Here is a 26,886-nt window from a genome sequence, read left to right as displayed (position 1 = left end):
GTTGGGACTCATTAATTTTGGATTGGCTAGAGGAAGAATAAACTGTGAGCATATGCACTTATAACTTTACCTTGTTCTCATGTTGGTTTTGATAATCTTATACATCTTTACCATTTTCATTTAGATAGACATGGATATCCTGATAGACAGGATAGACATGGGATATAAAATCTAAAGATTTCATTTTGATTCTTGTTAAGGCTTGAGAAAAAATAGCTAGTTGACATAGCTGTGAGTTTACACTCCTGAGCTCATGATCAGGTAGAAACACAAGTGAGCTACACACTCTGAATATCTGATGTCTTACCTGATGTCTTGGCCTGGCCGAGCTTGCACCAGAATTCGCACTTCAAGTTCTTCAGTACCCTACAATTAGAGCAGGTGATGTAATTTTCAATAATATAGTCTAATACAATTTCTGATCAATAAGAATGATCTCTGATACTTTAAAATGCAGAGGAGTAGAAAACCATTTGCTAACTCTTTGAAAAAAATAGTGTGAACTTTTAAAGAGAGCTCCTGAAAACTTAGGATTGGTGCCAATGAATGGTACGTTCTCTAATTTTCATAGTTTAAAAACATATCAATTAAAGTATTATATACAGGATTCTCAAGAATTATTATAGATACATGATGTACATATGTACACACACGTGATAAATGAAGGTGCCTGCCAACAGCCTCTCTTTTGGTTGCTATGGAGGTCAGTATTGTGTCAAGGTTCCCAAATACCTATAGAAAAGTATAGCATGGCTGTAGGATTCTATAACCTCATAGTAACAATTTTACATTCATAGGCTGTGAATAATATTGTGACATTGGAATTGTGCCTTGTTTTCTTGTAGTTTGAGGACGTATATGTTCTGGATTTCAATGCTTTATAGATTCCCTGATGCTAATAAATCTCTGCTTGGACAATTTTAAGAGCAGGAAATCTGATCTCCATGACAAAGGTTGAATTTTATACACAAGGAAGATGATTAAAAAGGAAAATCTCCAGAACAAGGAAGGTGGTTATCTCTTAGCATGGTTGTATTTTACTATTTACTTAATCTACAAGAATATATATTATTTTTAATCTCTCCTTCAGAATATAAGATTCCTCAAACGTCCTAAAACAGGTATAATTATAGTCTATAAAACTGTTAAGAATTGTAACTTTCCTAGTTTTATTCCTAATAGTCTGCTTTTTAAAAAGAGTATTATTTTATGCTTTGCCTGTATGTATGTACCACATGTGGGCGGAGTGTTCATGAAGCTAAGAGGGTGTTGGATGTTCTGGAACTGGAATTTCAACCTGTATGCTGGGAATCAAACTTTAGTCCTTTGCAAGAACAGGAAGTACTTTAAACCAATGAAACATCTCCAGCATGTGCTATTTTTGGGGGTGAGGGTGGGAGGTTCAACTTGACATAAGCAAGAGTCACCTGAGAAGAGAAAAATGCCTCCACCTGTAGATAATCCTGTGAGGCATTTTCTCAATTAATGATTGATGTGTGTGTGTGTGGGGCAGCTTACTTTGGGTGGTGTCATTCCTGGGCATGTGGAGGCTAAGCAAGCCATGGGAAAGCAGCCAGTAGGCAGCATTCCTCTGTGGTCTCTGCTTCTGTTCCTGCCTGAGTGCCTGCCCTGACACAGAAGGACTGTGACCTATAAGCTGAAAAACCCTTTCCTCTGCAAGTTGCTTCTGCATGATTTTTTATCATAGCAATAGAAACATAGCCAGGACAAACCACCATAGTCTGGTTTTAAAAATTGCTATTAGTTTTCTTGACAAAATGGTCTATTTAGATCCCATAAGTATCTTTGAGACAATACAGAGGGAACTGACACAAATTCAACATTTCCAGGCTTCTATTTGATGGCAAAAGTTTTCTCTGAACTGAAAATCAGTGGAGGAAGGGTCATTTGGTTCAAGAACTTGCCCAAATGTTCTCTGTTAAATTCTGAGTCCAAGAACACCTTCACATTTTATCAGAAGGTGGTCTCAATAGCAAGAAGATATGTCAACTGTTATTACCACTGTTCTTTTATTGTGAAATAATTTCTTTGTTTGCCTGTGAAAATTCTCCTGTTAAGCATGGTTTGAATTCTAGTGTAACAATAGCATAAAACTTTCTGCAATGTCAAAAGATTTTCAATCTTTAAGACACTTATTTACTGGAGGCCTACATATTACATTAACAGCCCCCCCCCATACCCCCAATCCCAGTTACTCTTATAAACATTGTAGAAACTGAGTATGACTTCTAATACTGCCCCAGGAGACTGGTGGTGACATACATCATCTGATTCCCTGATGAGTTCAGTATCTTCAACTTGCACTACTGCATCAGCACCGCAGGGGATTGGAGCACCTGTTGTAACCCGCATCACTTGTCCGGGCATTACTGTCTGAGTTGGCTGGAAGTACAAACATAAAAGGCAGCTGGTTACTTAGTTGCTTCAAAGGAAAATCTTCAGGGGATATATCATTCTTAGGGAACAAATAAATCAGTAGCCTTCCTCTACACAAAAGAGAAACAAGCTGAGAAAGAAATTAGGGAAATGACACCCTTCATAATAGACCCAAATAATATAAAATACCTCGGTGTGACTTTCACCAAGCAAGTGAAAGATCTGTATGATAAGAACTTCAAGCCTCTGAAGAAAGAAATTGAAGAAGATCTCAGAAGATGGAAAGATCTCCCATGCTCGTGGATTGGCAGGATTAATATAGTAAACTTGGCCATTTTACCAAAAGCAATCTACAGATTCAATACAATCCCCATCAAAATACCAATCCAATTCTTCAGAGAGGTAGACAGAACAATTTGCAAATTCATGTGGAATAACAAAAAACCCAGGATAGCTAAAACTATCCTCAACAATAAAAGGACTTCCAGGGGGAATCACTATCCCTGAACTCAAGCAGTATTACAGAGCAATAGTGATTAAAAACTGTATGGTATTGGTACAGAAACAGGCAGATAGACCAATGAAATAGAATTGAAGACCCAGAAATGAACCCACACACCCATGGTCACTTGATTTTTGACAAAGGAGCCAAAACCATCCAGTGGAAAAAGATAGCATTTTCAGCAAAAGGTGCTGGTTCAACTGGAGGTCAGCATGTAAAAGAATGCAGATCGATCCATGCTTATCACCCTGTACAAAGCTTAAGTCCAAGTGGATCAAGGGCCTCCACATCAAACCAGATACACTCAAACTAATACAAGAAAAAGTGGGGAAGCATCTTGAACACATGGGCACTGGAGAAAATTTCCTGAACAAAACACCAATGGCTTATGCTCTAAGATCAAGAATCGACAAATGGGATCTCATAAAAGTATAAAGCTTCTGTAAGGCAAAGGACACTGTTGTTAGGACAAAATGGCAACCAACAGATTGGGAAGAGATCTTTACCAATCCTACAACAGATAGAGGCCTTATATCCAAAATATACAAAGAACTCAAGAAGTTAGACTGCAGGGAGACAAATAACCCTATTAAAAAATGGGGTTCAGAGGTAAACAAAGAATTCTCAGCTGAGGAATGTCAAATGGCTGAGAAGCACCTAATGAAATGTTCAACATTTTTAGTCATAAGGGAAATGCAAATCAAAACAACACTGAGATTCCACCTCACACCAGTCACAATGGCTAAGATCAAAAACTCAGGTGACTGCAGATGCTAGCGAGGATGTGGAGAAAGAGGAACACTCCTCCATTGTTGGTGGGATTGCAGACTGGTACAACCATTCTGGAAATCAGTCTGGAGGTTCCTCAGAAAATTGCACACAGTACTACCTGAGGACCCAGCTATACCTCCCTTGGGCATATACCCAAATGTGCTCCAACATATAACAAAGACACATGCTCCACTATGTTCATAGCAGCCTTATTTATAATATCCAGAAGCTGGAAAGAACCCAGATGCCCTTCAACAGAGGAATGGATACAGAAAATGTGGTACATCTACGCAATGGAATACTACTCAGCTATCAAAAACAATGACTTTGTGAAATTCATAGGCAAATGGTTGGAACTGGAAAATATCATCCTGAGTGAGGTAACCCAATCACAGAAACACACACATGGTATGCACTCATTGATAAGTGGCTATTAGCCCAAATGCTCGAATTACCCTAGATGCACAGAACACATGAAACTCAAGAAAAATGACCAAAATGTGGATGCTTCACTCCTTCTTTAAAAGGGGAACAAGAATACTCTTGGGAGGGAATAAGGAGGCAAAGTTTAGAACAGAGGCAGAAGGAACACCCATTCAGAACTCCCCCACATGTGGCCCATACATATACAGCCACCAAACTATATAAGATGGCTGAAGCAAAGAAGTGCAGGCTGACAGGAACCGGATGTAGATCTCTCCTGTGAGACACAGCCAGAATATGGCAAATACCTAGGCAAATGCCAGCAGAAAATCACTGAACTGAGAACGGGACCCCCGTTGAAGGAAATCAGAGAAAGGACTGAAAGAGCTGAAGGGGCTTGAGACCCCATATGAACAAAAATACCAACCAACCAGAGCTTCCAGGGACTAAGCCACTACCCAAAGACTATACATGGACTGACCCTGGGCTCTAACCTCATAGGTAGCAATGAATAGCCTAGTAAGAGCACCAGTGGAAGGGGAAGCCCTTGGTCCTGCCAAGGCTGGATCCCCAGTGATTGGGATTCTAGGCGGGGAGAGTGGTAATGGGGGGAGGGTTGGAAGGGAACACCAATATAGAAGGGGAGGTGGAGGGGTTAGGGGGATGTTGGCATGGAAACCGGGAAAGGGAATAACATTTGAAATGTAAATAAGAAATACCCAATTTAATAAAGATGGAAAAAATGTAAATCCCTGGAAATCAGTATGGAGGTTCCCCATAAAACTGGACATTGTACTACCTGAGAACCCAGGAGTGCCTGGGCATATACCCAAAAGATGCTCCAACATATAACAAAGACACATGCTCCACTATGTTCATAGCAGCCTTATTTATAATATCCAGAAGCTGGAAAGAACCCAGATGCCCTTCAACAGAGGAATGGATACAGAAAATGTGGTACATCTACACAATGGAATATTACTCAGATATCAAAAACAATGACTTAATGAAATTCATACGCAAGTGGTTGGAACTAAAAAATATAATCCTGAGTGAGGTAACCCAATCTCTCTCTCTCTCTCTCTCTCTCTCTCTCTCTCTCTCTCTCTCTCTCTCTCTCTGACACACACACACACACACCAAAACAAAATAAAACAAAAACAAAAAAAAACAAAACTCCATATATGATATGCACTCAATGATAAGTGGATATTAGCCCAAAAGCTCAAATTACCTAAGATACAATCTATAGATCACATGAAGCTGAAGAAGAAGGACGACCAAAGTGCAGATGTTTCAGTCCTTCTTAAAAGGGGGAACAAAAATATTCATAAGAGGAGATATGGAGACAAAGTTTGGAGCAGAGACTGAAGGAAAGTGCATCCAGAGACTGTCCCACTTGGGGATCTAGCCCATATACAGTCACCAAACCCAGACAATATTGCTGATGCCAAGAAGTGAATGCTGACAGGAATCTGATATAGCTGTCTCCTGAGAGGCTCTGCATGACAAATACAGAGGTGAATGCTCGCAGCCAACCATTGAACTGAGAATGGGATCCCCATTGGAGGAGTTAAAGGATTGAAGGAGCTGAAGAGGTTTGCCTCAATGAAGGGGTTCAGCTTCAATGAAGAAGAACACTCCTCCATTGTTGGTGGGATCGCAAGTTGGTACAACTCTGGAAATCAGTCTGGAGGTTCCTCAGCAAATTGGACATAGTGCTACCTGAGGACCCAGCTATACTACTCCCAGGCATATAGCCAAATGATGGTCCAACTTATAACAAGGACACATGCTCCACTATGTTCATAGTAGCCTTATTTGTAATAGCCAGACGCTGGAATGAACCCAGATGTCCTTCAACAGAGGAATGCCAAGAAGTGCATGCTGACAGGAGCCTGATATAGTTGTTTTCTGAGAGGCTCTGCAAAAGCCTGAGAAATACAGAGTCAGATGCTCTCAACCAACCATTGGACTGAAAATGGGGCCCCCACTAGAGGAGATAGAAAAAGGACTGAAGGAGCTGAAGGGGTTTTCAACCCTATACGAAGAACAACAATACTAACCCACCAGACCTCCCAGAGTTCCCAGAGACTAAACCATCAACCAAAGAGTCCACATGAGAGGGTCCCATGGCTCCAGCGCCATATGTAGCAGAGGATGGGCTTTATCGGGCATCAGTGAGAGAAGAGGTCCTTGGCCCTGTGAAGGTTCAATGACCCTGTGTAGGGGAATGTCAGGGCAGGTAGGCAGGAGGGAGTGGGTGGGTGGTTGGGGAACACTCTCATAGAGGTAGGGGGAGGAGGGAAGGGATAGGGGGATTCCAGAGAGAAAATTGGGTCTGAAATGTAAGTAAAGAAAATATCCAATAAAAAGGGTGGTGGTGGTGGTGGTGAAGTAAGTCCTAATGTAAATTTCAGGGCTATTATTTCTTTTAAAAATTATTATTTTTTCTATGGGTAGGGTATTTTGTTTATGAGCCATGTCTATGCCTGGTGGCAGAAGGCAGATAACCTGGAACTGGAGTTACAGACAGTGATGACCTGCCTGCCATCTGAGTGCTGGAAATCAAATTCAGGTCCTGTAAAAGAGTAGCAAGTGTTCTTAACCTGAAGCTGACGTATGTTAAGCTCAGTTTACTCAGCTTCTATGCACTCCCATCAGTAAATGTTTAAGTTCCTTTGCAGTGAATCCCTACTTTTCGCTATTTATGATTACTACTCTCTGTGTGTGACGTGTGAGATCATGGCACTGGTAGATGCTAGAGGACAACTTTCAGGAGTTGGTTCTCTCTTTTGCTGTAGATTCCAGAGATCAAACTCAGTTTTCATGCTGTATGACAAACGTCATTACCAGCTGAGTAATGTAGGTGTTTCTCTAATTTTCTTTATTTTTAGCTTAAATCAACTCTTAAGATATTTTAATGTGATTATTAAACATTTTTAAAAATACTCGTTTTATTTTCTTGATTTAGGATCTTGTTGTGTAGCCCAGGCTAACCTAGATCTCACAATCCTCCAGTACTGTCTCAGTGAATGATAGGGTTGTAGAATACCAACGACCCCGAGAACAATTTGGCTGTGCTCTAAGACCATAAATTCTAGATGGCAGATAAAAGATTCCTACCAAGTTACATCATATTAAACCCAATGTTAAAGATATTACTGGATATATAAAACCTTATGTATCTATTTAGATCAGACAATACAATTGGTAATATGAAGGAATCAAGTACAAAGGTACATTCTAGGAATATGTGACATACTTCCTTTACTCTGTAAGGTGAGAAGGTATTCTCTCTTAAATTGAAATTTCCTAGAGACACCGCCGGACCCTGAAGGAAACAGACCGGATAAACAGTTCTCTGCACCCAAATCCCGTGGGAGGGAGAGCTAAACCTTCAGAGAGGCAGACAAGCCTGGGAAACCAGAAGAGACTGCTCCCTGCACACACATCTCGGACGCCAGAGGAAAAAGCCAAAGACCATCTGGAACCCTGGTGCACTGAAGCTCCCGGAAGGGGTGGCACAGGTCTTCCTGGTTGCTGCCGCTGCAGAGAGCCCCTGGGCAGCACCCCACGAGCGAACCTGAGCCTCGGGACCACAGGTAAGACCAAATTTTCTGCTGCAAGAAAGCTGCCTGGTGAACTCAAGACACAGGCCCACAGGAACAGCTGAAGACCTGTAGAGAGGAAAAACTACACGCCCGAAAGCAGAACACTCTGTCCCCATAACTGACTGAAAGAGAGGAAAACAGGTCTACAGCACTCCTGACACAGAGGCTTATAGGACAGTAGAGCCACTGTCAGAAATAGCAGAACAAAGTAACACTAGAGATAATCTGATGGCGAGAGGCAAGCGCAGGAACCCAAGCAACAGAAACCAAGACTACATGGCATCATCGGAGCCCAATTCTCCCACCAAAACAAACATGGAATATCCAAACACACCAGAAAAGCAAGATCTAGTTTCAAAATCATATTTGATCATGATGCTGGAGGACTTCAAGAAAGACATGAACACACTTAGGGAAGCACAGGAAAACATTAATAAACAAGTAAAAGCCTACAGAGAGGAATCGCAAAAATCCCTGAAAGAATTCCAGGAAAACACAATCAAACAGTTGAAGGAATTAAAAATGGAAATAGAAGCAATCAAGAAAGAACACATGGAAACAACCCTGGATATAGAAAACCAAAAGAAGAGACAAGGAGCTGTAGATACAAGCTTCACCAACAGAATACAAGAGATGGAAGAGAGAATCTCAGGAGCAGAAGATTCCATAGAAATCATTGACTCAACTGTCAAAGATAATGTAAAGCGGAAAAAGCTACTGGTCCAAAACATACAGGAAATCCAGGACTCAATGAGAAGATCAAACCTAAGGATAATAGGTATAGAAGAGAGTGAAGACTCCCAGCTCAAAGGACCAGTAAATATCTTCAACAAAATCATAGAAGAAAACTTCCCTAACCTAAAAAAGAGATACCCATAGACATACAAGAAGCCTAAAGAACTCCAAACAGATTGGACCAGAAAAGAAACACCTCCCGTCACATAATTGTCAAATCACCAAACGCACAAAATAAAGAAAGAATATTAAAAGCAGTAAGGGAAAAAGGTCAAGTAACATATAAAGGGAGACCTATCAGAATCACACCAGACTTCTCGCCAGAAACTATGAAGGCCAGAAGATCCTGGACTGATGTTATACAGACCCTAAGAGAACACAAATGCCAGCCCAGGTTACTGTATCCAGCAAAACTCTCAATTAACATTGATGGAGAAACCAAGATATTCCATGACAAAACCAAATTTACACAATATCTTTCTACAAATCCAGCACTACAAAGGATAATAAATGGTAAAGCCCAACATAAGGAGGCAAGCTATACCCTAGAAGAAGCAAGAAACTAATCGTCTTGGCAACAAAACAAAGAGAATGAAAGCACACAAACATAACCTCACATCCAAATATGAATATAACGGGAAGCAACAATCACTATTCCTTAATATCTCTCAATATCAATGGCCTCAACTCCCCAATAAAAAGACATAGATTAACAAACTGGATATGCAACGAGGACCCTGCATTCTGCTGCCTACAGGAAACACACCTCAGAGACAAAGACAGACACTACCTCAGAGTGAAAGGCTGGAAAACAACTTTCCAAGCAAATGGTCAGAAGAAGCAAGCTGGAGTAGCCATTCTGATATCAAATAAAATCAATTTCCAACTAAAAGTCATCAAAAAAGATAAGGAAGGACACTTCATATTCATCAAAGGAAAAATCAACCAAGATGAACTCTCAATCCTAAATATCTATGCCCCAAATACAAGGGCACCTACATACGTAAAAGAAACCTTACTAAAGCTCAAAACACACATTGCACCTCACACAATAATAGTGGGAGATTTCAACACCCCACTCTTATCAATGGACAGATCATGGAAACAGAAATTAAACAGTGATGTAGACAGACTAAGAGAAGTCATGAGCCAAATGGACTTAACGGATATTTATAGAACATTCTATCCTAAAGCAAAAGGATATACCTTCTTCTCAGCTCCTCATGGTACTTTCTCCAAAATTGACCATATAATTGGTCAAAAAACGGGCCTCAACAGGTACAGAAAGATAGAAATAATCCCATGCGTGCTATCGGACCACCAAGGCCTAAAACTGGTCTTCAATAACAATAAGGGAAGAATGCCCATATATACGTGGAAATTGAACAATGCTCTACTCAATGATAACCTGGTCAAGGAAGAAATAAAGAAAGAAATTAAAAACTTTTTAGAATTTAATGAAAATGAAGATACAACATACTCAAACTTATGGGACACAATGAAAGCTGTGCTAAGAGGAAAACTCATAGCGCTGAGTGGCTGCAGAAAGAAACAGGAAAGAGCATATGTCAGCAGCTTGACAGCACACCTAAAAGCTCTAGAACAAAAAGAAGCAAATACACCCAGGAGGAGTAGAAGGCAGGAAATAATCAAACTCAGAGCTGAAATCAACCAAGTAGAAACAAAAAGGACCATAGAAAGAATCAACAGAACCAAAAGTTGGTTCTTTGAGAAAATCAACAAGATAGATAAACCCTTAGCCAGACTAACGAGAGGACACAGAGAGTGTGTCCAAATTAACAAAATCAGAAATGAAAAGGGAGACATAACTACAGATTCGGAGGAAATTCAAAAAATCATCAGATCTTACTATAAAAACCTATATTCAACAAAATTTGAAAATCTTCAGGAAATGGACAATTTCCTAGACAGATACCAGGTATCGAAGTTAAATCAGGAACAGATAAACCAGTTAAACAACCCCATAACTCCTAAGGAAATAGAAGCAGTCATTAAAGGTCTCCCAACCAAAAAGAGCCCAGGTCCAGACGGGTTTAGTGCAGAATTCTATCAAACCTTCATAGAAGACCTCATACCAATATTATCCAAACTATTCCACAAAATTGAAACAGATGGAGCCCTACCGAATTCCTTCTATGAAGCCACAATTACTCTTATACCTAAACCACACAAAGACACAACAAAGAAAGAGAACTTCAGACCAATTTCCCTTATGAATATCGACGCAAAAATACTCAATAAAATTCTGGCAAACCGAATTCAAGAGCACATCAAAACAATCATCCACCATGATCAAGTAGGCTTCATCCCAGGCATGCAGGGATGGTTTAATATACGGAAAACCATCAACGTGATCCATCATATAAACAAACTGAAAGAACAGAACCACATGATCATTTCATTAGATGCTGAGAAAGCATTTGACAAAATTCAACACCCCTTCATGATAAAAGTCCTGGAAAGAATAGGAATTCAAGGCCCATACCTAAACATAGTAAAAGCCATATACAGCAAACCAGTTGCTAACATTAAACTAAATGGAGAGAAACTTGAAGCAATCCCACTAAAATCAGGGACTAGACAAGGCTGCCCACTCTCTCCCTACTTATTCAATATAGTTCTTGAAGTTCTAGCCAGAGCAATCAGACAACAAAAGGAGATCAAAGGGATACAGATCGGAAAAGAAGAGGTCAAAATATCACTATTTGCAGATGACATGATAGTATATTTAAGTGATCCCAAAAGTTCCACCAGAGAACTACTAAAGCTGATGAACAACTTCAGCAAAGTGGCTGGGTATAAAATTAACTCAAATAAATCAGTTGCCTTCCTCTATACAAAAGAGAAAAAAGCCGAGAAAGAAATTAGGGAAACGACACCCTTCATAATAGACCCAAATAATATAAAGTACCTCGGTGTGACTTTAACCAAGCAAGTAAAAGATCTGTACAATAAGAACTTCAAGACACTGAGGAAAGAAATTGAAGAAGACCTCAGAAGATGGAAAGATCTCCCATGCTCATGGATTGGCAGGATTAATATGGTAAAAATGGCCATTTTACCAAAAGCAATCTACAGATTCAATGCAATCCCCATCAAAATACCAATCCAATTCTTCAAAGAGTTAGACAGAACAATTTGCAAATTCATGTGGAATAACAAAAAACCCAGGATAGCTAAAGCTATCCTCAACAATAAAAGGACTTCAGGGGGAATCACTATCCCTGAACTCAAGCAGTATTACAGAGCAATAGTGATAAAAACTGCATGGTATTGGTACAGAGACAGACAGATAGACCAATGGAATAGAATTGAAGACCCAGAAATGAACCCACACACCTATGGTCACTTGATTTTTGACAAAGGAGCCAAAACCATCCAATGGAAAAAAGATAGCATTTTCAGCAAATGGTGCTGGTTCAACTGGAGGGCAACATGTAGAAGAATGCAGATCGATCCATGCTTATCACCCTGTACAAAGCTTAAGTCCAAGTGGATCAAGGACCTCCACATCAAACCAGACACACTCAAACTAATAGAAGAAAAACTAGGGAAGCATCTGGAACACATGGGCACTGGAAAAAATTTCCTGAACAAAACACCAATGGCTTATGCTCTAAGATCAAGAATCGACAAATGGGATCTCATAAAACTGCAAAGCTTCTGTAAGGCAAAGGACACTGTGGTTAGGACAAAACGGCAACCAACAGATTGGGAAAAGATCTTTACCAATCCTACAACAGATAGAGGCCTTATTTCCAAAATATACAAAGAACTCAAGAAGTTAGACCGCAGGGAAACAAATAACCCTATTAAAAAATGGGGTTCAGAGCTAAACAAAGAATTCACAGCTGAGGAATGCCGAATGGCTGAGAAACACCTAAAGAAATGTTCAACATCTTTAGTCATAAGGGAAATGCAAATCAAAACAACCCTGAGATTTCACCTCACACCAGTGCGATTGGCTAAGATCAAAAACTCAGGTGACAGCAGATGCTGGCGAGGATGTGGAGAAAGAGGAACACTCCTCCATTGTTGGTGGGATTGCAGACTGGTAAAACCATTCTGGAAATCAGTCTGGAGGTTCCTCAGAAAATTGGACATTGAACTGCCTGAGGATCCAGCTATACCTCTCTTGGGCATATACCCAAATGATGCCTCAACACATAAAAGAGACACGTGCTCCACTATGTTCATCGCAGCCTTATTTATAATAGCCAGAAAATGGAAAGAACCCAGATGCCCTTCAACAGAGGAATGGATACAGAAAATGTGGTACATCTACACAATGGAATATTACTCAGCTATCAAAAACAACGAGTTTATGAAATTTGTAGGCAAATGGTTGGAACTGGAAAATATCATCCTGAGTGAGCTAACCCAATCACAGAAAGACATACATGGTATGCACTCATTGATAAGTGGCTATTAGCCCAAATGCTTGAATTACCCTAGATCCCTAGAACAAACGAAACTCAAGACGGATGATCAAAATGTGAATGCTTCACTCCTTCTTTAAATGAGGAAAAAGAATACCCTTGGCAGGGAAGGGAGAGGCAAAGATTAAAACAGAGACTGAAGGAACACCCATTCAGAGCCTGCCCCACATGTGGCCCATACATATACAGCCACCCAATTAGACTAGATGGATGAAGCAAAGAAGTGCAGACCGACAGGAGCCGGATGTAGATCGCTCCTGAGAGACACAGCCAGAATACAGCAAATATAGAGGCGAATGCCAGCAGCAAACCACTGAACTGAGAATAGGTCCCCTATTGAAGGAATCAGAGAAAGAACTGGAAGAGCTTGAAGGGGCTCGAGACCCCAAAAGTACAACAATGCCAAGCAACCAGAGCTTCCAGGGACTAAGCCACTACCTAAAGACTATACATGGACTGACCCTGGACTCTGACCCCATAGGTAGCAATGAATATCCTAGTAAGAGCACCAGTGGAAGGGGAAGCCCTGGGTCCTGCTAAGACTGAACCCCCAGTGAACTAGTCTATGGGGGGAGGGCGGCAATGGGGGGAGGGTTGGGAGGGGAACACCCATAAGGAAGGGGAGGGGGGAGGGGGATGTTTGCCCGGAAACCGGGAAAGGGAATAACACTCGAAATGTATATAAGAAATACTCAAGTTAATAAAAAAAAAAAAAAAACCACAAAAAAACAAACAAAAAAAAAAAAAAAAAAGAAAGAATCAACAGAACCAAAAGTTGGTTCTTTGAGAAAATCAACAAGATAGATAAACCCTTAGCCAGACTAACGAGAGGACACAGAGAGTGTGTCCAAATTAACAAAATCAGAAATGAAAAGGGAGACATAACTACAGATTCGGAGGAAATTCAAAAAATCATCAGATCTTACTATAAAAACCTATATTCAACAAAATTTGAAAATCTTCAGGAAATGGACAATTTCCTAGACAGATACCAGGTATCGAGGTTAAATCAGGAACAGATAAACCAGTTAAACAACCCCATAACTCCTAAGGAAATAGAAGCAGTCATTAAAGGTCTCCCAACCAAAAAGAGCCCAGGTCCAGATGGGTTTAGTCCAGAATTCTATCAAACCTTCATAGAAGACCTCATACCAATATTATCCAAACTATTCCACAAAATTGAAACAGATGGATCACTCCCGAATTCCTTCTACGAAGCCACAATTACTCTTATACCTAAACCACACAAAGACACAACAAAGAAAGAGAACTTCAGACCAATTTCCCTTATGAATATCGACGCAAAAATACTCAATAAAATTCTGGCAAACCGAATTCAAGAGCACATCAAAACAATCATCCACCATGATCAAGTAGGCTTCATCCCAGGCATGCAGGGATGGTTTAATATACGGAAAACCATCAACGTGATCCATCATATAAACAAACTGAAAGAACAGAACCACATGATCATTTCATTAGATGCTGAGAAAGCATTTGACAAAATTCAACACCCCTTCATGATAAAAGTCCTGGAAAGAATAGGAATTCAAGGCCCATACCTAAACATAGTAAAAGCCATATACAGCAAACCAGTTGCTAACATTAAACTAAATGGAGAGAAACTTGAAGCAATCCCACTAAAATCAGGGACTAGACAAGGCTGCCCACTCTCTCCCTACTTATTCAATATAGTTCTTGAAGTTCTAGCCAGAGCAATCAGACAACAAAAGGAGATCAAGGGGATACAGATCGGAAAAGAAGAGGTCAAAATATCACTATTTGCAGATGACATGATAGTATATTTAAGTGATCCCAAAAGTTCCACCAGAGAACTACTAAAGCTGATAAACAACTTCAGCAATGTGGCTGGGTATAAAATTAACTCAAATAAATCAGTTGCCTTCCTCTATACAAAAGAGAAACAAGCCGAGAAAGAAATTAGGGAAACGACACCCTTCATAATAGACCCAAATAATACAAAGTACCTCGGTGTGACTTTAACCAAGCAAGTAAAAGATCTGTACAATAAGAACTTTAAGACACTGAGGAAAGAAATTGAAGAAGACCTCAGAAGATGGAAAGATCTCCCATGCTCATGGATTGGCAGGATTAATATGGTAAAAATGGCCATTTTACCAAAAGCAATCTACAGATTCAATGCAATCCCCATCAAAATACCAATCCAATTCTTCAAAGAGTTAGACAGAACAATTTGCAAATTCATCTGGAATAACAAAAAACCCAGGATAGCTAAAGCTATCCTGAACAATCAAAGAACTTCAGGGGGAATCACTATCCCTGAACTCAAGCAGTATTACAGAGCAATAGTGATAAAAACTGCATGGTATTGGTACAGAGACAGACAGATAGACCAATGGAATAGAATTGAAGACCCAGAAATGAACCCACACACCTATGGTCACTTGATTTTTGACAAAGGAGCCAAAACCATCCAATGGAAAAAAGATAGCATTTTCAGCAAATGGTGCTGGTTCAACTGGAGGGCAACATGTAGAAGAATGCAGATCGATCCATGCTTATCACCCTGTACAAAGCTTAAGTCCAAGTGGATCAAGGACCTCCACATCAAACCAGACACACTCAAACTAATAGAAGAAAAACTAGGGAAGCATCTGGAACACATGGGCACTGGAAAAAATTTCCTGAACAAAACACCAATGGCTCATGCTCTAAGATCAAGAATCGACAAATGGGATCTCATAAAACTGCAAAGCTTCTGTAAGGCAAAGGACACTGTGGTTAGGACAAAACGGCAACCAACAGATTGGGAAAAGATCTTTACTAATCCTACAACAGATAGAGGCCTTATATCCAAAATATACAAAGAACTCAAGAAGTTAGACCGCAGGGAAACAAATAACCCTATTAAAAAATGGGGTTCAGACCTAAACAAAGAATTCACAGCTGAGGAATGCCGAATGGCTGAGAAACACCTAAAGAATTGTTCAACATCTTTAGTCATAAGGGAAATGCAAATCAAAACAACCCTGAGATTTCACCTCACACCAGTGCGATTGGCTAAGATCAAAAACTCAGGTGACAGCAGATGCTGGCGAGGATGTGGAGAAAGAGGAACACTCCTCCATTGTTGGTGGGATTGCAGACTGGTAAAACCATTCTGGAAATCAGTCTGGAGGTTCCTCAGAAAATTGGACATTGAACTGCCTGAGGATCCAGCTATACCTCTCTTGGGCATATACCCAAAAGATGCCTCAACATATAAAAGAGACACGTGCTCCACTATGTTCATCGCAGCCTTATTTATAATAGCCAGAAAATGGAAAGAACCCAGATGCCCTTCAACAGAGGAATGGATACAGAAAATGTGGTACATCTACACAATGGAATATTACTCAGCTATCAAAAACAACGAGTTTATGAAATTCGTAGGCAAATGGTTGGAACTGGAAAATATCATCCTGAGTGAGCTAACCCAATCACAGAAAGACATACATGGTATGCACTCATTGATAAGTGGCTATTAGCCCAAATGCTTGAATTACCCTAGATCCCTAGAACAAACGAAACTCAAGACGGATGATCAAAATGTGAATGCTTCACTCCTTCTTTAAATGAGGAAAAAGAATACCCTTGGCAGGGAAGGGAGAGGCAAAGATTAAAACAGAGACTGAAGGAACACCCATTCAGAGCCTGCCCCACATGTGGCCCATACATATACAGCCACCCAATTAGACAAGATGGATGAAGCAAAGAAGTGCAGACCGACAGGAGCCGGATGTAGATCGCTCCTGAGAGACACAGCCAGAATACAGCAAATATAGAGGCGAATGCCAGCAGCAAACCACTGAACTGAGAATAGGTCCCCTATTGAAGGAATCAGAGAAAGAACTGGAAGAGCTTGAAGGGGCTCGAGACCCCAAAAGTACAACAATGCCAAGCAACCAGAGCTTCCAGGGACTAAGCCACTACCTAAAGACTATACATGGACTGACCCTGGACTCTGACCCCATAGGTAGCAATGAATATCCCAGTAAGAGCACCAGTGGAAGGGGAAGCCCTGGGTCCTGCTAAGACTGAACCCCCAGTGAACTAGTCTATGGGGGGAGGGCGGCAATGGGGGGAGGGTTGGGAGGGGAACACCCATAAGGAAGGGGAGGGGGATGTTTGCCCGGAAACCGGGAAAGGGAATAACACTCGAAATGTATATAAGAAATACTCAAGTTAATAAAAAAAAAAAATTTCCTTTGTGCGTCGTATATACAGTGCACACAGTTAAAATCTTGGCTTTTTGTTATTGGAGGTACTGAGTCTCATTCTTTGGAAATCTAATGACAACATTACAACTGGTTACAATTACCCAGTATTTTCTTTGAAAGCATCTGGTGCTAATTATAGGGACCAAGCTATTAGTTATTTAAGGCTACACATTGTAAAGCACTAAGGAAAGATTTTATAAATCACTGTCCATGTGTGTACAGCGGCACCTCAGTGTTCAAGGGTAAGCTGTGAGTGGACAATGTAGCTCTGTCAAAATATCCGAGACTGTGCTAAGTTGTGAAACACACAATGAAGATGAAGGACAACACAGGTGATCTGAAGTTTTCTTGAATTGTTTGACTTTACCCCATCAAGCCTCTATAAGAATTTAGAAACTTCTAAGTTTCACAGTTCATTTAATGCTCTCAGTTCTCTAGTATAGTCAGAAGTACCTAACAAACAGGGTGTGAGGGTCTTAGAGACCCTTAATCTGTTATGCTATGGTTAACATAAACCACCTGTAATTCTCTGAGTAGCTCATATAATTTTTCTTTAAATATTTGTTTTTGTTCTTTTAAGGTTTTAAGAACATCTTAAAGATTTCACCATATGTGTAGTTCTGGCTGCCTGGAATTTGCTATGTGAACCGGGTTGACCTTGAACTTGCATTGATCTTCCAACATTTTTGCTGAACGAGTGATAGCTATTTTAGGTGTAAGCTGCCAGGCCAGGCACCTCTGGGTCTTTTAATTTATACTGCTCTCTGTCTAGAATGCTCCAGTGTTATCATCCTAAGCATCTTCTGTTGAACTGTTCAAGTTTCTTCTGCACTCCAGAGTGACTGACTGACACCATTAGCTTAATAACTAATATACTGTAATATAGTATATACTATAATATTTATTATCTATGCTGCCTCTTCATTTTCAAGAAAACATGATATCTTAATGTAAGTTACAGGATGTAGCCCTTCCCAGTCATATAGTATGTTGGACACAGGAATGCTGAGCACATTCAACTCAAGTTCAGGTAAGTGTTCCTTCAACACCAATTTGTTTTGCGGCTTCACTATAAAAATAGATGTTCATAGCTGTTAGAAATATGTACTAAGTGATCAAATAAAGTAAAAAAGTATTAAAGAGAGATGGCTCATTGGGTAAAGTGGTTAATGTACAAGTGTGAGGACCTGAGATTGAATTCCCAGAACTCATCTAAAAGCAAGTCCAGTAACGTGCCTGTAATTCCAGTGCTCTATGGTGAGATGGGGAGTGAATACCAGAAAATTAGAGTCTCAAAGGCTAGCTGTCCTTGCACATACAGCAGTCTTAAGAGACTCTGTCTCAAACAAGGTTGATGGTGAGGACTGACATCTGAGGTTATCTTCTTATTTGAATATGTGCATGGCATCATCTGTGTACCTACATTCAGACACACAAACATGTACACACACACACACACACACACACACACACACACACACACACACAAAGCCTGTTTTTTTCCATAAGTAGTATGTAAAAATAAAATAGCAATATATATATATATATATATTTTTTTTTTCGGAGCTGGGGACCGAACCCAGGGCCTTGCGCTTGCTAGGCAAGCGCTCTACCACTGAGCTAAATCCCCAACCCCGCAATATATAATTTTAAAAAAGGTCTCAGTTTTTATAAACTCTATCTCCATGTCTTCCTTTCTTCCTCATTTTCTCATGCACTTATTTTTAACTACTTAAAATAAGCGGGGTTAATGTCATCTGTAGAAGGTTGATTCTGACAGTAATCACTCTAGCTTCCTTATTTAAGCATGTAAGCATTGAGGTGCATGTAATTATAGCCAGAAATTCAAAATTTATAGGAAGAATCACCTAGGGCTAGAAAATGCCTATAAGGCATGTCTATGGGGTGGTTAATAAACTTATTCATTATATATTGATAAATGTAGGTTCATTAAGTAATGTTTTTTCTTTGTTGTTCACAAGGGGACTTTTCTTTTATCCTTTTGATAGTATTCTAACTCATCATTCTCTATGACTTCCACAATGCTGATACTGGACACTTATAATTGGATGCCCAAAGTCTGTGAAGCAGAAATCTTCAGTGTTTCTCGACTTACGAAGCTCACCTGTTCACCAGCTTGGGATTCCCCAATGATGAAACGATCTCCTGGACCATCAGCAGCTGTGAGATGGAACAGAGCCAAGAATAAATCAGCACGGACTTAAAGCAAGGAACAAGAACCTCGTATTGAGACTCTAAAATTTCATTAAGATTATTTTCAGGAGAGTAGACAATGGCTGTTCTCTGACTTGCTTGATCTTTGGTACACAGTAGATCCCAAGCGTCAGCAGAAGTGGATTGAGTCGTGCCCTTTGACATTATTGGAGATGTTCTTCATGGGATGCCATGTGCTTTTCTAACAAGTCCCTTTGGCTTATCCTTTCAAATGACATGACCACATGCATAATGATATAACTGTATTCATGGACATGAATATTACCACTTTTCAAACCAAATCTTCTCCAATATTTTGTAACAGTTTTTTTTTAGCTTAACATTTTCTTATTTATTTAAAGGAAAATTGGAAAATCCCTGGACATGAAATAATCCTATTTATGAACTGATATGATATGAATAGACAAGTTTTGTTGCATCATATTTTCCACTTAATATTTTTACAGTGCTGGAACTAGGGGCTTGCCACACCAGGTTAAGTGTTCTAATACTGAGTTACACACTTATGGCTACATACTTTTATTTTTAGGAGTATTTATAAAAAATTATTTTTGTCATTGGATTTCACTGTATGGCTCTGGTTGGACTGGGACATGCTATGCAGACCAGGCTGGGCTTGAATTCAAGACAGTTCTCTTACATCTATCTTCCCCTTAATGGGATTACGGACATGTACCACTGTGTTAGGTAAAATTATTTGAAAAAAGCTTTTTGAGCATGTAGGTACATTTATGTGTGCAAATGTAAGCACCTGTGTGGGATAGGGCACATGTGGATGTCAGTGAACAACCTTGCCTCCTCCCTTATTTATTTCAGACAGGATCTTGAACATTTCTGTTCTGTATATGGTGGAGTAGCTGGTCCATGAGCTTCTGATTTGTCCTTCCATCTCCCAATAAAACCTTTAGGATTAGAGACACTCATGCTTGGTATCTGAGAATTTGATTACGTGGCAAGCATTTTTACCTACTGAGCTTTCTCCCCAGCTCTTACAGCCTTTAATTTTTAAATTGGAAAAAAAAAATCCAGAATTAGGATTAAAAAAAAAAAAACAAACAAAACCAAAACCCTTCTTGTTTAGATTCATCCATTCCTTCTCCGATGCCAGACATAGTAAGTTAATGACTTGGAAAAAACGAAAAAAGAATTTCTAGAGAATATTGTGTTTTCTTAAATATATTATTTGGGTTTAAGATCAATACTACTGGCAATGCAAGGCCTATCTAATGAGTTTTATGATCACTACTGTAATTTTCATATCATTTGATAAAACGAGGGATTTGAGGCCTATAAATGGAGTTAATAACACCTTACATGTGAATGTTTAATTATATTTGCTGTAAGTGACAACTAAATAACCTTTTCACCTTGAAGACATATGGAGTCATTTTACTCTTTCCCTTCTTCTCCCCTCTTGTCCATTCTTTTTTTTTTTTATTAACTTGAGTATTTCTTATATACATTTCAAGTGTTATTCCCTTTCCTGGTTTCCGGGCAAACATCCCCCTCCCCCCTCCCCTTCCTTATGGGTGTTCCCCTCCCAACCCTCCCCCCATTGCCGCCCTCCCCCCATAGACTAGTTCACTGGAGGTTCAGTCTTAGCAGGACCCAGGGCTTCCCCTTCCACTGGTGCTCTTACTAGGATATTCATTGCTACCCATGGGGTCAGAGTCCAGGGTCAGTCCATGTATAGTCTTTAGGTAGTGGCTTAGTCCCTGGAAGCTCTGGTTGCTTGACATTGTTGTACTTTTGGGGTCTCGAGCCCCTTCAAGCTCTTCCAGTTCTTTCTCTGATTCCTTCAACGGGGGTCCTATTCTCAGTTCAGTGGTTTGCTGCTGGCATTCGCCTCTGTATTTGCTGTATTCTGGCTGTGTCTCTCAGGAGAGATCTACATCTGGCTCCTGTCGGTCTGCACTTCTTTGCTTCATCCATCTTGTCTAATTGGGTGGCTGTATATGTATGGGCCACATGTGGGGCAGGCTCTGAATGGGTGTTCCTTCAGTCTCTGTTTTAATCTTTGCCTCTCCCTTCCCTGCCAAGGGTATTCTTTTTCCTCATTTAAAGAAGGAGTGAAGCATTCACATTTTGATCATCCGTCTTGAGTTTCGTTTGTTCTAGGGATCTAGGGTAATTCAAGCATTTGGGCTAATAGCCACTTATCAATGAGTGCATACCATGTATGTCTTTCTGTGATTGGGTTAGCTCACTCAGGATGATATTTTCCAGTTCCAACCATTTGCCTACGAATTTCATAAACTCGTTGTTTTTGATAGCTGAGTAATATTCCATTGTGTAGATGTACCACATTTTCTGTATCCATTCCTCTGTTGAAGGGCATCTGGGTTCTTTCCATTTTCTGGCTATTATAAATAAGGCTGCGATGAACATAGTGGAGCACGTGTCTCTTTTATATGTAGAGGCATCTTTTGGGTATATGCCCAAGAGAGGTATAGCTGGATCCTCAGGCAGTTCAATGTCCAATTTTCTGAGGAACCTCCAGACTGATTTCCAGAATGGTTTTACCAGTCTGCAATCCCACCAACAATGGAGGAGTGTTCCTCTTTCTCCACATCCTCGCCAGCATCTGCTGTCACCTGAGTTTTTGATCTTAGCCATTCTCACTGGTGTGAGGTGAAATCTCAGGGTTGTTTTGATTTGCATTTCCCTTATGACTAAAGATGTTGAACATTTCTTTAGGTGTTTCTCAGCCATTCGGCATTCCTCAGCTGTGAATTCTTTGTTTAGGTCTGAACCCCATTTTTTAATAGGGTTATTTGTTTCCCTGCGGTCTAACTTCTTGAGTTCTTTGTATATTTTGGATATAAGGCCTCTATCTGTTGTAGGATTGGTAAAGATCTTTTCCCAATCTGTTGGTTGCCGTTTTGTCCTAACCACAGTGTCCTTTGCCTTACAGAAGCTTTGCAGTTTTATGAGATCCCATTTGTCGATTCTTGATCTTAGAGCATAAGCCATTGGTGTTTTGTTCAGGAAATTTTTTCCAGTGCCCGTGTGTTCCAGATGCTTCCCTAGTTTTTCTTCTATTAGTTTGAGGGTGTCTGGTTTGATGTGGAGGTCCTTGATCCACTTGGACTTAAGCTTTGTACAGGGTGATAAGCATGGATCGATCTGCATTCTTCTACATGTTGCCCTCCAGTTGAACCAGCACCATTTGCTGAAAATGCTATCTTTTTTCCATTGGATGGTTTTGGCTCCTTTGTCAAAAATCAAGTGACCATAGGTGTGTGGGTTCATTTCTGGGTCTTCAATTCTATTCCATTGGTCTATCTGTCTGTCTCTGTACCAATACCATGCAGTTTTTATCACTATTGCTCTGTAATACTGCTTGAGTTCAGGGATAGTGATTCCCCCTGAAGTCCTTTTATTGTTGAGGATAGCTTTAGCTATCCTGGGTTTTTTGTTATTCCACATGAATTTGCAAATTGTTCTGTCTAACTCTTTGAAGAATTGGATTGGTATTTTGATGAGGATTGCATTGAATCTGTAGATCGCTTTTGGTAAAATGGCCAAGTTTACTATATTAATCCTGCCAATCCATGAGCATGGGAGATCTTTCCATCTTCTGAGGTCTTCTTCAATTTCTTTCCTCAGTGTCTTGAAGTTCTTATTGTACAGATCTTTTACTTGCTTGGTTAAAGTCACACCGAGGTACTTTATATTATTTGGGTCTATTATGAAGGGTGTCGTTTCCCTAATTTCTTTTTCGGCTTTTTTCTCTTTTGTGTAGAGGAAGGCAACTGATGTATTTGAGTTAATTTTATACCCAGCCACTTTGCTGAAGTTGTTTATCAGCTTTAGTAGTTCTCTGGTGGAACTTTTGGGATCACTTAAATATACTATCATGTCATCTGCAAATAGTGATATTTTGACCTCTTCTTTTCCGATCTGTATCCCCTTGATCTCCTTTTGTTGTCTGATTGCTCTGGCTAGAACTTCAAGAACTATATTGAATAAGTAGGGAGAGAGTGGGCAGCCTTGTCTAGTCCCTGATTTTAGTGGGATTGCTTCAAGTTTCTCTCCATTTAGTTTAATGTTAGCAACTGGTTTGCTGTATATGGCTTTTACTATGTTTAGGTATGGGCCTTGAATTCCTATTCTTTCCAGGACTTTTATCATGAAGGGGTGTTGAATTTTGTCAAATGCTTTCTCAGCATCTAATGAAATGATCATGTGGTTCTGTTCTTTTAGTTTGTTTATATAATGGATCATGTTGATGGTTTTCCGTATATTAAACCATCCCTGCATGCCTGGGATGAAGCCTACTTGATCATGGTGCATGATTGTTTTGATGTGCTCTTGAATTCGGTTTGCCAGAATTTTATTGAGTATTTTTGCATCGATATTCATAAGGGAAATTGGTCTGAAGTTCTCTTTCTTTGTTGTGTCTTTGTGTGGTTTAGGTATAAGAGTAATTGTGGCTTCATAGAAGGAATTCGGTAGGGCTCCATCTGTTTCAATTTTGTGGAATAGTTTGGATAATATTGGTATGAGGTCTTCTATGAAGGTTTGATAGAATTCTGCACTAAACCCGTCTGGACCTGGGCTCTTTTTGGTTGGGAGACCTTTAATGACTGCTTCTATTTCCTTAGGAGTTATGGGGTTGTTTAACTGGTTTATCTGTTCCTGATTTAACTTCGATACCTGGTATCTGTCTATGAAATTGTCCATTTCCTGTAGATTTTCAAGTTTTGTTGAATATAGGCTTTTATAGTAAGATCTGATGATTTTTTTGAATTTCCTCTGAATCTGTAGTTATGTCTCCCTTTTCATTTCTGATTTTGTTAATTTGGACGCACTCTCTGTGTCCTCTCGTTAGTCTGGCTAAGGGTTTATCTATCTTGTTGATTTTCTCAAAGAACCAACTTTTGGTTCTGTTGATTCTTTCTATGGTCCTTTTTGTTTCTACTTGGTTGATTTCAGCTCTGAGTTTGATTATTTCCTGCCTTCTACTCCTCCTGGGTGTATTCGCTTCTTTTTGTTCTAGAGCTTTTAGGTGTGCTGTCAAGCTGCTGACATATGCTCTTTCCTGTTTCTTTCTGCAGGCACTCAGCGCTATGAGTTTTCCTCTTAGCACAGCTTTCATTGTGTCCCATAAGTTTGGGTATGTTGTACCTTCATTTTCATTAAATTCTAAAAAGTTTTTAATTTCTTTCTTTATTTCTTCCTTGACCAGGTTATCATTGAGTAGAGCATTGTTCAATTTCCACGTATATGTGGGCATTCTTCCCTTATTGTTATTGAAGACCAGTTTTAGGCCGTGGTGGTCTGATAGCATGCATGGGATTATTTCTATCTTTCTGTACCTGTTGAGGCCCGTTTTTTGACCAATTATATGGTCAGTTTTGGAGAAAGTACCATGAGGAGGTGAGAAGAAGGTATATCCTTTTGCTTTATGGTAGAATGTTCTATAAATATCCGTTAAGTCCATTTGGCTCATGACTTCTCTTAGTCTGTCTACATCACTGTTTTATTTCTGTTTCCATGATCTGTCCATTGATGAGAGTGGGGTGTTGAAATTTCCCACTATTATTGTGTGAGGTGCAATGTGTGTTTTGAGCTTTAGTAAGGTTTCTTTTACGTATGTAGGTGCCCTTGTATTTGGGGCATAGATATTTAGGATTGAGAGTTCATCTTGGTTGATTTTTCCTTTGATGAATATGAAGTGTCCTTCCTTATCTTTTTTGATGACTTTTAGTTGGAAATTGATTTTATTTGATATTAGAATGGCTACTCCAGCTTGCTTCTTCTGACCATTTGCTTGGAAAGTTGTTTTCCAGCCTTTCACTCTGAGGTAGTGTCTGTCTTTGTCTCTGAGGTGTGTTTCCTGTAGGCAGCAGAATGCAGGGTCCTCGTTGCGTATCCAGTTTGTTAATCTATGTCTTTTTATTGGGGAGTTGAGGCCATTCATATTGAGAGATATTAAGGAATAGTGATTGTTGCTTCCCGTTATATTCATATTTGGATGTGAGGTTATGTTTGTGTGCTTTCATTCTCTTTGTTTTGTTGCCAAGACGATTAGTTTCTTGCTTCTTCTAGGGTATAGCTTGCCTCCTTATGTTGGGCTTTACCATTTATTATCCTTTGTAGTGCTGGATTTGTAGAAAGATATTGTGTAAATTTGGTTTTGTCATGAAATATCTTGGTTTCTCCATCAATGTTAATTGAGAGTTTTGCTGGATACAGTAACCTGGGCTGGCATTTGTGTTCTCTTAGGGTCTGTATGACATCAGTCAAGGATCTTCTGGCCTTCATAGTTTCTGGCGAGAAGTCTGGTGTGATTCTGATAGGTCTCCATTTATATGTTACTTGACCTTTTTCCCTTACTGCTTTTAATATTCTTTCTTTATTTCGTGCGTTTGGTGTTTTGACTATTATGTGACGGGAGGTATTTCTTTTCTGGTCCATTCTATTTGGAGTTCTGTAGGCTTCTTGTATGCCTATGGGTATCTCTTTTTTTTAGGTTAGGGAAGTTTTCTTCTATGATTTTGTTGAAGATATTTAATGGTCCTTTGAGCTGGGAGTCTTCACTCTCTTCTATACCTATTATCCTTAGTTTTGATCTTCTCATTGTGTCCTGGATTTCCTGTATGTTTTGGACCCGTAGCTTTTTCCGCTTTACATTATCTTTGACAGTTGAGTCAATGATTTCTATGGAATCTTCTGCTCCTGAAATTCTCTCTTCCATCTCTTGTATTCTGTTGGTGAAGCTTGTATCTACAGCTCCTTGTCTCTTCTTTTGGTTTTCCATATCCAGGGTTGTTTCCATGTGTTCTTTCTTGATTGCTTCTATTTCCATTTTTAATTCCTTCAACTGTTTGATTGTGTTTTCCTGGAATTCTTTCAGGGATTTTTGTGACTCCTCTCTATGGCTTCTACTTGTTTATTTATGATTTCCTGGAATTCTTTCAGGGATTTTTGTGTCTCCTCTCTATGGGCTTCTACTTGTTTATTTATGTTTTCCTGGAATTCTTTCAGGCATTTTTGCGATTCCTCTCTGTAGGCTTCTACTTGTTCTCTAAGGGAGTTCTTCACGTCTTTCTTGAAGCCCTCCAGCATCATGATCAAAAATGATTTTGAAACTAGATCTTGCTTTTCTGGTGTGTTTGGATATTCCATGTTTGTTTTGATGGGAGATTTGGGCTCCGATGTTGCCATGTAGTCTTGGTTTCTGTTGCTTGGGTTCCTGCGCTTGCCTCTCGCCATCAGATTATCTCTAGTGTTACTTTGTTCTGCTATTTCTGACAGTGGCTAGACTGTCCTATAAGCCTGTGTGTCAGGAGTGCTGTAGACCTGTTTTCCTCTCTTTCAGTCAGTTATGGGGACAGAGTGTTCTGCTTTCGGGCGTGTAGTTTTTCCTCTCTACAGGTCTTCAGCTGTTCCTGTGGGCCTGTGTCTTGAGTTCACCAGACAGCTTTCTTGCAGCAGAAAATTTGGTCTTACCTGTGGTCCCGAGGCTCAAGTTCGCTCGTGGGGTGTTGCCCAAGGGCTCT

General features: G+C 39.9%; 1 protein-coding gene across 28 annotated transcripts in view; it reads right to left on the bottom strand.

The window, feature by feature from the left end:
• The window catches only part of Gphn (gephyrin), a 532,330-nt gene that overhangs the window by 66,813 nt on the left and 438,631 nt on the right, over positions 1-26,886 (bottom strand). For all 28 annotated transcript variants that reach the window (XM_087554592.1, XM_087554602.1, XM_087554605.1 and 25 more), the window contains 3 exons: positions 19,269-19,324; positions 2,284-2,403; positions 308-366 (listed from right to left, as the gene is read on the bottom strand). In XM_087554592.1, coding sequence (XP_087410718.1) covers positions 308-366; positions 2,284-2,403; positions 19,269-19,324 — 235 coding nt within the window. The remainder of the gene's footprint in view (positions 1-307; positions 367-2,283; positions 2,404-19,268; positions 19,325-26,886) is intronic.

This window comes from Rattus norvegicus, chromosome 6, assembly GCF_021556685.1.
Source record: "Rattus norvegicus strain SHRSP/BbbUtx chromosome 6, alternate assembly SHRSP_T2T, whole genome shotgun sequence".
Classification (NCBI taxonomy): Eukaryota; Metazoa; Chordata; class Mammalia; order Rodentia; family Muridae; genus Rattus; species Rattus norvegicus.
The sequence above is the reverse complement of the archived record's forward strand: the minus strand, read 5'-3'. Positions and strand labels throughout refer to the sequence as shown.